Source organism: Hippocampus bargibanti, linkage group LG10 (genome assembly GCF_051943395.1).
Source record: "Hippocampus bargibanti isolate YZ-2025 linkage group LG10, ASM5194339v1, whole genome shotgun sequence".
Lineage (NCBI taxonomy): Eukaryota > Metazoa > Chordata > Actinopteri > Syngnathiformes > Syngnathidae > Hippocampus > Hippocampus bargibanti.
This window is the reverse complement of record NC_142743.1, coordinates 14430960-14444176: the sequence shown is the minus strand read 5'-3', so window position 1 is coordinate 14444176 and position 13217 is coordinate 14430960. Positions and strand designations below refer to the sequence as shown.

General features: G+C 40.4%; 1 protein-coding gene across 1 annotated transcript; it reads left to right on the top strand.

Annotated features, from left to right (window-relative positions):
• The first annotated feature begins 1084 nt into the window (after positions 1–1084).
• Positions 1085–10356, top strand: pi4k2b (phosphatidylinositol 4-kinase type 2 beta). The gene is made up of 11 exons (XM_089007029.1): positions 1085–1615; positions 2733–2884; positions 3033–3113; positions 3203–3322; positions 4299–4430; positions 4949–5102; positions 6384–6445; positions 7347–7449; positions 8090–8223; positions 8362–8421; positions 9260–10356. Exons 1-11 carry the CDS (start codon positions 1270–1272, stop codon positions 9431–9433), a joined length of 1518 nt encoding a protein of 505 aa, XP_088863155.1. The 5' UTR covers positions 1085–1269; the 3' UTR covers positions 9434–10356.
• Positions 10357–13217: the final 2861 nt, after the last annotated feature.

The following is a 13217-nucleotide window of genomic DNA, read 5'->3' as shown; positions in this document are numbered from 1 at the left end:
TACACAATTTATACGGATCTGGTTTGTAACAATCCAAGATACAAAAGTAACAAATCATAGCAAGTAAAGAGAAATCCCAAATAGGCTAGGCAAAGATGGAATTGACGGAATGATGCTTTGAATGTGACTGCCTTCCTCTCAGCCACCAAGATCCCTCACTCATTCTCCCGTTAGCTCAACCCCAAACACTCCATCCAAGCTCTTTCCTTCACCTACCTGTCTCCTTCACCCTCTAACCTCCTACCTTGATAAATCACATTACTGCTGTGAAACCAGCTGGTTCACTGCTCATTGGCATGTTTCATGTACAGTGCTTTATGAGAGAAAGAGGTGGTGATGAAGGGATAGCGGGTGATACGTGGAGACGAGCCAGGGGTTTGCAAGGAGCTGTGGTGAGTACTGTATATGCTTATTATTGAAGCTTTGGCACAGGCGATTTCAAAGCCAGGAAGAGGTCCTGTGAATGTTACTTGGAATTAACAGGAGAACGAAGAAAGAAGAACACAGCAATGGCAAATGTGTATAAACTATGAGAGCTACTTGTATGCCTGAAATATTAATGATTTCGTATCCAAGGAAAAAAGTGATGTGTGTGGAAACAAAAGCATTTGAACACGTTTCTGGTTTTGCCAACAGTCAAGTGGCCTTGTCTTTTTGGGTGTGTCAATATTGACATCTAGCGGTGACTTTGAGTTACAAAAATGGATTCGACGGATCTATTGCGAATTTGCGACTATAAAATCACAGCTGCTGTATAAGTGTCGGTCTATTATATATTATAATTTTTCAATCTATATATTTTCTGGTTGTGTGGTTTCACACCATGACTGACTGAAAATAATCCCCCCGCGCTGATTGTTTATAATTCTGAGCAACATTAATTGTAGTTTACTTCTCAAGTGTATTGTGTTTGCTTTTATCAAACGTAGATGTCAAAACTATTACAGCAAGAAAACGTTTCTGGTAGTCGTATCGACTGATCGCAATTATAAAAGGTAACTGTTCCGAAACATTCTCGATATACGAACAGCAGGCGACGGTAAATTCGAGTGCGCGTGCGTACTGAATGAACCAGGAAGTGAGGTAGTGGCGAATACAGTCATGGACCGTGTGAAATAAATCAGCTCTCACGGAACAAGTGTTTGTCGTTAATGTTGGCTCAATGGGACAACATTCAATTGACAATGGATTATTGACAACTCAGACACGGTGTTGTATTATATTGATGTACATTTTAAGAAGTAGGGAGGAAGAAGTGACTGCGCTGCAATGATGTCAGAATGCGACCCGACGGGGACCTCGGAGCCTGCGTTGGATACAGAGACAACCGTAGTTTCGCTACCGGAGTTCAATTCTCCCAACGTACAGCGTTCCATAGTGTACTTTGACAAGAGCACGCCGTTCTCGGGACTCCAGTCTAACCCTGGTTTTGCCGTTCGAATTTCGGACTCGTGCGAGAGCGTTTTGACCGAGCTCGAGGCAGAAGGCTCCAGCGAAGACACGTTGCTGTTGCCGTGCGTTGCTGGAAACTCGTCCCCACCTAAAAGTGCCCGAGACAAGAGCAGGCTGAACAGACTCAGCTCGTCGTCAGAGAGAGACGCGTTGGCCTCGGCAGGTAACACTTGACCAGAACAAGTACTGTTGGATATCTACAAAAATTGCTCTGGTTTCTGGATTTATTTATAGACGCTGTCTCCGACCGAGAGTAGCCACGTAATTGTTACCCGGATCTCACAGCAATGATCTCGCTCGAGCGACGTTGTGCATTATCATGTGAGACAATTAATTGGTTCACGGTGTTGCGTAGCATTCCGTTTGAAAGCGTATTACAGTAGTTGTCATTGGTGTCTACGCTGTAAGCACGTTGTTTGTCCTGAATGACAGGACAATTCAGCCCACGAGTAAGTTGGCCATTAATCAAACAAACGGGCATAACAGTTTCTTTATATTATTTATAGTCTCAGTGCTAAGCAACTCTGCATTAGTATTTCATAACACAAACATAGCTACTATGACAATAATGTAACTATAATAAAATCTTTACTCCTAAAAATCAGTGCCTCAAACGAGAGAACAGGGGGAGTGGGTAGGGCATAAGCATAAATATCTTGGTGAGTGAGCGCTGAGAGGCATACAATACAACCAGCTGTCATAACTGGGTGGATTGAATTGTTTGCCACGTTTTTAAGTGTCAACCAGTATAGTAATTAATATTCTCCATTCTATGTCCATCACAGATACACAAAATGCCAAATTAAAGATCGTTCACTTAGCCAAAGACAATATCAAATGTACTTTAATCTACTTGGTTTGACTTTATGACATGAATGCATTTACAATATGCTTATTTGTGCAATTCTACTTTGGTTGACAATGGGAAACAAGTGGTGACAGTCACCGGCTATCCTAACTTCCTCTTAAATAATTTCCCACCCAAAAATATATGTTACATCGGTAATATATTAGAAAATAAGAAAACATACACGTCCGTTAACAATTTAGTACATAATTGCTGAGATTCAGTGCACCCTTTGAGTGAATATTTGGTGGGGGGGCTAAAATTGGGCCGAGCTGACGCAATGACAAAACGTTATGCGTTGCTCCACCCTGAGCATACAAGTACACAGTGACCTATAATTCAGCTGTGGCACTGCGTATTTTCCACTTTGCAATTGATAATAGCTCGGCCCATTGATTTAAAAGTGAATACCACTCTTCATTGGTCTTTTTAGGTATCAACAATGGGGACATCAACCATTTCCCGGATGATCCCGAGTTTGCGGATATTATCCAAAGGACTGAACAAGCCATTGAGAGCGGTGTCTTTCCAGAGAGAATTTCGCAGGGCTCCAGTGGGAGTTACTTCGTTAAAGACACAAAAGGAGTAAGGAAGGCATTCATTTATAACCGAAAAAAATGACACGGAAACAGTATCAAGGTTTTTTTAGGTGCTCTTTAACATTTTATTTCAGTGTTTATTTTTTGGGTAATTTATCAATGGAAGTCAACATCACTCATTCCGTCTTCAACAGAAAGTTATCGGTGTTTTTAAACCAAAGTCAGAGGAACCCTATGGTCACCTGAATCCCAAATGGACCAAATATTTTCACAAGGTAGTCATGTCACAGTACAAGATTCGCCATTCTCTATGATCTCTCCAGCAGGCAGATAAAGTGCATTACCATTGTGTTTCTTTCTTTAGCTATGCTGTCCATGCTGTTTTGGGCGGGGCTGCTTGTTGCCAAACCAGGGTTACCTCTCAGAGGCTGCTGCTTCGCTAGTTGATGGCAAACTGGGCCTCGGTGTGGTGCCAAAAACCAAGGTTAAACTCCCTCGTGTGCATCTCCATACAATAAATACAGTGATACCTCAACTTACAAACGCTTTAGCTCACGAAGTTTTCGCTTTATGAACATTAAATTCGCGAGAATATAATCTTTGTATACAAACTAGTTTTCAGTGGACGAACCAAACCACACAGCACCACAGTGACTGGCAGACTAGTTTTCAGTGGATGAACACCAAACCACACGGTCGAACAGCGCCACGGTGGCTCGCGGACTAGTTTTCCACACTCCTTTTGAGTGCAGATGTGGTTTGATATCGAGTGGAGTACGTTTGCTATTATGGGACCGATAAAGACCCCACCACAGGCTAGTGTTCAGTCGACGAGGACACAAAACAAAATTATGGTCAAGCAGAAGAAGGAGATTATCGAGAAACACGAACGAGGTGTGCGTTTGTGTGACTTAGCGTCCCAGTACCAGTATGCTAAGTCGACCATTGCTACATGTGGCTAAGGGTGTTTCTGTGTTGTCTAAGCAACAGTCTCAAGCAATAGAAGAGGTTGAAAAACTTCTGTTGATTTGGATTAACGAAAAGCAGCTGGCAGCGGACATTGTGAGTGAGGGTATTATTGCAGAGAAAGCATGGCAACTTCACTCGGATATCATCAAGAGGCAACAACATCAACGAACATCACAACGTTAATAAAACAACTTTATTATACCGTACAGTTTATTTCTTTCATTACAATACAATAGCACATTTATTAGACATAAAATAAGGTATATTTTGTGTAGTTTTAAGGCGTATTTAGTAGAAAATTATGTTTTATGAAGACCTGGGAATGGATTATTCTAATTTTTAATGGTTTCTTATGGGAAAGAAATGTTTGGCAGACGAACTTTTCGCCTTACACTTTCTGGGAACCAATTAAGTGAGGTATCACTGTATTGCCTTTTTTCCCTTAAGAGTTGGAGTTTCAGCAAGTGAACTGAGTGGTTTTCTTCCCTCAGGTGGTATATTTGGCCAGTGAGACCTTCCATTACAGTGCTATAGACAGAGCCAAATCCAGAGGGAAGAAGTACGCTTTAGAGAAGGTGCCCAAAGTGGGACGACGCTTCCACAGAGTGGGCCTGCCACCAAAGGTAACACCACCCCTTCCTTATTGGAGTGCTTCCCAAACTTTGCGCACCTCCCTTTATTTTGGTTTGGAGGGTGGGTATGAGGTCTGAAGTAACGCTTTAAAAGCATGTGATTAAAATCTCGCTCCCTAAAAAGTGGGTGAGCAGTGTTGCCCAACCCTTATTGTGTCAAGGAACATTTTTCACATCGAACAAATTTCATGGCACATGACTTGGCAAAACGACTCACAAAAATACATTGTTTGTTTTCTCCTCTGTTAATGCTTTTGTAGGTGATATTGCATTTGAGAAATGTAATGAGACATTACCACCCTTCCCAATTTTTCACCGGTAGTTATTCAAAATCCGAGTTACAATTAAAAGACCTTTCAGAGAGACTGTCTTTGGGAAGGAAGTAAGGAAAGTAAAATGAGGAAGTTGGCTGACATAAGTTCCATTTGATGTCATAACTGCACACAGTTGAAATACAAATGCTGAGCGACAATGATTGTAATCCTTTTTATTTTTACATCTTCGTTTAGGTTGGCTCATTTCAACTGTTTGTGGAAGGTTATCGAGAGGCCGACCATTGGTTGAGGCACTTTGAAGCAGAACCCCTGCCAGAAAACATAAGAAAACAGCTACAGTCACAGTTTGAGCGGCTGGTGGTGCTGGATTATGTCATCCGAAACACAGGTGTTCACTCAAATCCGTTGCAAAATAACAATGCAATAGTTTATGGTCATATTATTTACTCATTTTTTTTCTCTGGGTCTCTTCCTCTTTCTGTCTCTGTCAGTCTCTCTCTCTCTCCCTCTCTCCCTCTCTCTCTCTCTCTCTCTCTCTCTCTCTCTCTCTCTCTCTCTCTCTCTCTCTCTCTCTCTCTCTCTCTCTCTCTCTCTCTCTCTCTCTCTCTCTCTCTCTCTCTCTCTGTCTTTCTCTCTGTCTTTCTCTCTCTCTGTCTGATCTTCTCTCTCACTGACTCACTGTCTCACTCTTGCTTACCTAATATGTTCAGTGTGGGAACCTTGCAAACGTCTGTCCTAGGAATACAACAAGAATAGTGATAGAACAATACAGGTAACATCCGACTTACGACCGGATTCCATTCCAACCAAACGATCGTAAGTCAAAATGGTCGTAAATCGAAATCAATTCAAAATGTTGAATAGAGACACTGTGCTAAATGACTTGCAAACGATCTGATTCGGACGCCACGGGGGAAGCGAGGGCGTGGGTTTGGATGTTCGATCGGTTGCCTTCTCCCCAGCCTTACCATGCTCTCCGCCCCGATGTGGCCCGACCCCGCGGTTGTCTCCGGCGCTGACGCTCTCGATCCGCCTCCTTGCCCCAAAGCAGAACAAACAGTCTAAAGGAGGCGGCGAACTGCTGATGCAGATGCTGGCTGGAAGGCCAAAATTGTCGTATGCGTTGCTGGGCTGGCGGTCATGGTCGTAAGTACAGGTGGTAGTAAGTCGCGCCGGTCGTAAATCGGATGTTACCTGTATTTAAATATCTGCAGTGCCAACATTGTCATGTTGTATATAGGCAAAAACAACAACAACAGAAATAATTCGGCCACATAACTCAAAAGCGTAGAGCATGTTTTGACTGTTGAGCCAATAGAAACACATTACGTTATGAACGTAACAGGCTACATCATTTCTGTTTTTATGTACAAAAACACAATATTGGGCTTTTTGTTTTTGAATATCATTCCTCTTTTTATCAAGACTATTGTGGGTTTTTAACCAGTATTGGAGCTTTTGTTCAACTTCTGATGTCATTGTTTTGTGTAATCGGATGTTGCTATATCCCTAGCTTCTACTGGGCCGAAAAATCTCACAACACAAATGTGGGTTTTTTTTTCCATTAATGGTCTGCAACCCACTTTTGGCTCCCTACCGACAAGTTCAAAATCACTGCTTTATTCTATTGTCACATAAACATGCCTGACTGACATCCATTCCTTGTCAGATCGAGGAAACGACAACTGGTTGATCAAGTACGAGAAACCAGGCGATTGCGACGGACCCAAAGTGAGTCTATTCGTCACGCTAATGGCCCTTTCATCTTGTGCACGCTGACACTTTAATGGCATTTAAAATAAATGTCTCTCGAACCCACTACAAGATGTGCATTTTCACTTGTTGAAAGAGCTCAGAGTTGAGTAAGTAATAGTAGATTTATTCAATAATTGTTTTCCTTTTAAAAGTTACATTGACACTAAAACAAAGGCAAATAAACTACAGATTAATAAAAAAAACATGATTGACTTCCATGAGAGTTTTTATTTTATTACACTCACTAGACGTCTTAAGCATTCACTGTGAATTTACAAACAAGAGTGTCATAAATGTAAATCATGAAGTCGTAAATCAGATTATGATAATAATGGACACAAACTCATGGCTTTGTCACTTCAAACTTTCCTGTTTCATGACATAATGAAATACAGTAAAGTCTCGTTATATCGATATCGGATATATCGATAGTCCCGGTTATATCGATACTATTTCTATGCGCGCACGGAGAAAATTACATGCAAACAGGGTCGGATATATCGATAGTCCCGGTTATATCGATATTTTTTCGGACTCCCTTGAATATCGATATAACGAAACTTTACTGTATATACAAGTTGACTGCACTGCACCTGATTCCAGTGAGTGCCTGTATGATATGATTATTTGCCATCAGTATTATTATCCCCATATCGATTAACATACACTGGTCTGTTAATCTGTGTGGCCAGTTAATCAGGCCTTTGGACAACAATCAATAACTGATGGTGTTATCATTTCACCCCCCCCCCCCCCCCACCGGCACCCCCTTTCAAATTGCTGCTGTGGACTGCAAATGTCCCCATTGTGGGACGATTAAAGGCTTTCTGATTCTGATTGTCAGTCATTAATCATTGAGTCTCTTTCCTCACTATAGGATGCAGAATGGCCAGAGAACAGTGCCCAGCCTTGCATTAAGATTGCAGCCATTGACAATGGCCTGGCCTTTCCCTTCAAACACCCTGATGAATGGAGAGCCTGTAAGTTGAACCCTTTTTACGTATCCTTTCCTGATGATCTTTTCAACCGGTGATCTTTCATGAGGAAGTCATTATGCAATGTTAAAATCTTAGAACTGATTATCATTAACGAAAGCAAAGTTTATTAAAGGCGTTGGAGAACTGAGTAATAGTGAGAGGGCTAAAGATTTGCCATTTGTAGCCAGGAGGGATAAATTTTACAGCAGCACGTGATAGGACTACATCAAATAAGACTGCGATGTCATCAGAAATCCAATTTTCAAAGACGTCCAAGTTTGACACTGGCAGACCATAAGCTATCATGGTCTTTTTGAAATTTTCAATTAAGAACCACAGCAACTATTTTTGTTAGGTGGTGTTTTATGTTTTATCTCAATCTTAAAATTTGAAGACTTGATTTAGCTTCTCAGCCTCCAAACTCCAGAACTCACTCCCACCCAACATTTGAAATATTGACTCTTTAAAATCCCATTTCAAAACCCATCTCTTCAAACTTTTACATTCAACTTAAATCCACCTTTCTTTTATTTAAGGGTAATTGAATGTTTTGAAAGACGCTTATAAAATGTATTATTCTGATTATTATTATTATTCATTGAGACCAAATATTGTAAGTTTATGACTGCTTTTCTCTTTTCAGACCCCTTTCACTGGGCGTGGCTCCCCCAAGCCAAAGTGGCTTTCTCCCAAGAGACCAGAGAGCTGGTGCTGTCCCGCCTCTCTGATATGAACTTTGTGCAGGACCTCAGTGAGGATCTCTATGAGATGTTTATGGTACAGAGCCAAGAGCATATCTTTTACAAATTAATTTTTTTATAGTCAATGTTATCAGCAATAGACCAATAGAGAGATGCTACAATCTGTCAACACCAATTGGGAATCATCTAATATTAGTCAATTTGTTTTTGTCAGAGAGACAAAGGTTTTGACAAGACCATGTTTGAGAAACAGATGTCCGTCATGAGAGGCCAGGTGAGTTTCCTGTTTTCTGTCTTAAGCCTTCAGGCTCTCCTTTTCTTCTTCTTTCTATCTAGTTTCCATCCGTTTTCTCCAGGTGCTCTGATTTCCTTCCACATTCCACAATATTGTATGGCATGTCCATGGAACACTCTAAATCAGGGGTGGGCAAACGTTTTGACTCGCGGGCCACAATGGGTTCTGAAATTTGACCGAGGGGGCCGGGCCAGGAGCATGTGCAGGGAGTGTTTGGGCCGGATATACTAAACCTAAAGCATTAATTATAGTGTGTGCAAACCTCGTAGCACAGTAAGAACACTACAACCCAATTTATTAACTGTCTTTCAAATGTGAAAATAGCCCTTAGCAGTTCATAAATTTGTCTCAAGGAATATGCAAGATATGGCATTTACATACTATTTCGCCGATACTGGCAGGAGGAAATGGAAATAGATTAAAATAACATACGCACTGTGATTTATCAAGATTGCTTCTGTTTTTAATTAATTTTCAATCTAATTAATTAATTAGATTGATTATTATTAATTAGATTAGATTCTAATTAATTTTCAATTTTTAATTAAGTTTCAATCGAAGGTGCAAAGTTAAAGAAATCAACATTTGCGCGTGAAGGCGAGGGCGTCCGTGGTGAATTTGTAGAGCACGCGGGTGAGTTTGACAAAAAGACCCACGCACACCACCTTCCAGTTGTATGTTTCTTAATTACAATCACAATTATGTGGTTAATTTATTAAAAACTTGGCAAAAATGAATTTAAGTTACTATGAATTGTTTCCTTTTGACAATTGAAATTGTTTTTGAATGTAATCTATTTGAATCCTTCTTGTACAAGGTGTTGAATCTTACCCAGGCTCTTAAGGATGGTAAGAGCCCTCTACAACTGGTGCAGATGCCTCGCGTAGTCGTGGAGCGGAACCGGCCAGGTGGCCAGGGCCGAGTGGTCACCCTGGGCAACGCTTTCACTCAGACCTTCCACTGCAAGCGACCATTTTTCTCCTCCTGGTAGAGAAGGTTACTTGAATAGGATTTGTTTAATGTTGAACAGCAATATATTTTTCATTTTATTTTATTTATATTTGTTTTATTTAAAAACATTTTTAAGGTCAATCACAATTGTGTTATAGACAGGTTTTATAAATGGGCCAAAGGACTAAAAAGAACAGTGTTCAATACCTCCGCAGTCCACAGGTTTTTGACATTTTAATAAAATAATGGGCATTTCTAGAAAAAAACGTATAAAATCAGCACTTTGCCTTGTACAGTTTGAGTACTTACTGAAATTTGTGAAAAATAGATGATTTGTTTCACTAAAATTGATTTAGAACGTTCCTTTCTCAGTTATTGATCATGCACAAAGCCAGTGTCATCAACCATTACAATACTACTGCCAAACCCTTGTTCCAGGGGAGGTCTTGAATAGCCCCAAGAAAAAAATATTCTTGTTGAAACTTGAATTAAGCCTGGGAGGAAGAGGGAGCCAAATTGGAATAACCATATTGCTTGAATGTAATGTTTACTCTTTGTACTCTTGTTCAAAAACATTTCACAAGGAGTGAATGCTGTCAAAAACAATCTCACAACATTGAATGTATTTGTTATTTGACATGTATTTACCTCACAGCATGGAGAATGCACTGCTGTCACCCCTCTTTGCAACTTTTTGTTGAAAGAAGAAAGTCAAAGCTGTGTATGTATGCTTCTTGATATTTTTATTCCAACATGGTGATTGTACGAGCAGAGTTGTATACAAAATTAACAAGCATTTAATATATGTTTGGTGGGGTTGGTTTTGTAGGTTTTTGTCTCATCCTCGTCAAGAAAAAAAAAGAAAAGTTCTTTTTCTGTGTGACATGGGAATTTATATTTACGCTTGTATTTGGTGAGAAATTAAATTCTAACTCTGACGATGAAGGTTTTGTTCCTTTTTAGCAGTATGACTGCAATGTGCCTGGACAGTATGGCACTTGCCATGCTGAAAATTGTATAGAAAACAGAATTCAATTCAAAATTATGTTCCAGTTTTCCATTGTTTGCTTGATTCATTATGGGTCATACATGCATTACATTAATCAGTGATGAAAGTCTGTTGTATTTTCCCGTAATTCTGGATTTTCAAATTTTCAGGAAAATTGAGGAAAAATGGCCAAAAAATAAATCCGGATATTAGTTGAGAACATTGAACGAACACGCATTTGAATTAGTTGCTTAGCTATATGAGTGTTGCCACGTTGAGTCACGAACACTCGTAACACCCCTCCCCTCGCATTCTCATGGCCTCACCATATCATATAACATTTTATAACTAAATAAGACCGCGTTCTTGGACTAACCTCTGGAGCAAAGCATTTTCTACAGCAGTTCAACTCATAAAGAGTGCAGAAAAGGAGAATGTCTGGATCTCAAGAGAAAACAATGTGGGTTTTCAGAAACTAAAAAACAAGTGGTGACCAGATGGAGAAGATAGTGATGATTTCCTTCTCACAAGCATTAGACAATGCACTCCAATACAACATATTTATTATAGAATAATGATTTCTCATAATCTGCAGCAAAGCACCAGCAGTCCTAGGTTGCTTCGTGGTCTTTTTTATAGGCCACTCCTCTGGCCTGCAAATCTTTTTCTTACAGCTGGCAGGTTCTTTCCAAAATCAGCAAATACAGTGCCGATGGTAGATACGGTGTCTTATATTTTTTTCTTTGCATTGGCCTTTCCAAATTGTAATTGTGGGTAGGCCATGATACGATTTTTGTCAATGATGACAGGACCTTTGTTCTTAAGAGTGCCACCATTCATTAACAATAATTTAATGCCAAAAGTAGCAATAATGTATTGATGATTAGAAATGACACTTCACCCCCCTGTACAAAATTACAAAATACCACATTATTCTTGACGGGGCGTTATGAAGTGCATGATTCAATTTGTTTCAGAATGGTGAGGTGACGGTATCAACACTTTAGAAGTGCCAGCGGGCATCTTCTTTGCCATACCCTCGGACCGAATCAGGCATTGTCTTGCAGAGTCAGAGAGTAAACATTCCAATGCATTTCTTCTGTATAGGCTGTCAGTCATACAGGAGTGGTCCATCGATGAAAAGGTTTCTTCAGCCGTCACCTGTACTTCTTTGAAGGTGTTGGACGTTTCGCTCCTCATCCGAAGAGCATCCGAAGTTGTGCTGGTGACTCTGGTTCTATACATATCCCTAATGGGCAGAGGCGGCGGTGCCATCCTCTGTTCTGATCGGTCCCTGCTCTAAGGTTGGGGGAGCAGTGGACTAGTCCTTGAAGCTAATCTGATTACTTCTTTTTTCTGTCTGATTACCTCCAATGTTCTATGCCTGATTGCCCCATCACCTCATCAGCATGACATGTCATGTCATTTCATTCCAACGAGTTTGAGTCCAAATCTGAGGAGAGCCAAGGTAAGCGATGCATTTCCTCTGAAGCATTAATCCCGTGCCGAATAAACTCGTCGGTGTTCTCTCCTTTGTGAGAGATCCCATTAAACCTTCAAATGACGCCATCAGAAACAGGCGAGCTCTACAAGCCCGAAACTTCTATTCAGTTTTTAAGCATTTGCTCATGACTGTACAGTACTGTATTCTCAGGAGTACTTGGAGGGACGAGACGTTCATTGGCCATTAAAGTGCTCACAATTACCTAAATGTGAAGATACCGATATGTGGTGATGCCATACACATATTGGATTAGATGCTGTTTTTCAAAGAGAACAGGCTGTTAAATATATTTTGGACTTGTTGAGTTTATACCATTAGAGCTGCGTGTTTGTTTGCTTCAGTCTCGCAGCAGCACGTCAATATCTCAAGTTGGATTTTCCCCGACGTCAGCAGACGTGTCATTACACAGTCAGAAAAGTATGTTCACACTCACATATCAAAGCAAGGACATACACAAGTTGAAATTCATCTTCCTGAGCTGCATTACAAACGTAGCTTCACCTACTTTAGGCATGTCACATTAGATGACATAAGGGCAATATGATGTCTAGCATGGATTTTCTGTTTGAAGTTTGTATGTTCCCATGATGCTGTGTGGATTTTCTCCCACATTCCAACATGCATGTATTCTAAATTGTTCATTGGTGTGAGGGTAAATGGGTAATTATCTACTGTATCCTACTGGCGAACTTCCCGATTATTCATGTCGCTTCTTGCCCCAATTGAACGCTCAACTCAAACGAGGACAAGCGTTATTAAAAATTTGAAAATACGTTAGTAAATTTGCACATTTCTGAAGACTTAATTTGCAGGAATCAGGGCTTTTAAAAAAAAGCTAAATATAAAATTGGTGGTGGTGACGACTCAGTGCTTGTTACTCAGCTGCTGCATAGTCCGTACAACAACATGCAACTGTCCATCAAAGCATCATCACAACATGCACCCTGCAGACCTATTTGTTGAACAGTAATGTGCTATAATGCGCCTTTCAAAACTCTCAAGGTCATTGTGTTAAAAGATTGCTGCGTGTATTGGAAATTATATTAGAATTAAAGTCCCACACTGGAAAAATCACTTCCACATTGCCCAGCTAGGAGTTTCCATTTTAGGCATCTCCCTAGAGGGAGTGCTGCAATGCTTGTGTGCTTTAAAGCCCTTTGTGTGAGTGGGTGCTTGCGGTATTTTTAGTCTGGCAAAAGACATATTTACAATATATTCAAATCATAGTGGAGCGCCAGAGCAAGCACAAGAAACACTGATTTACCATTTAAGAAAAAAAAATCTAGATTATTATTATATACACCCCCTCCCCATAATTTGACAAACGAAATG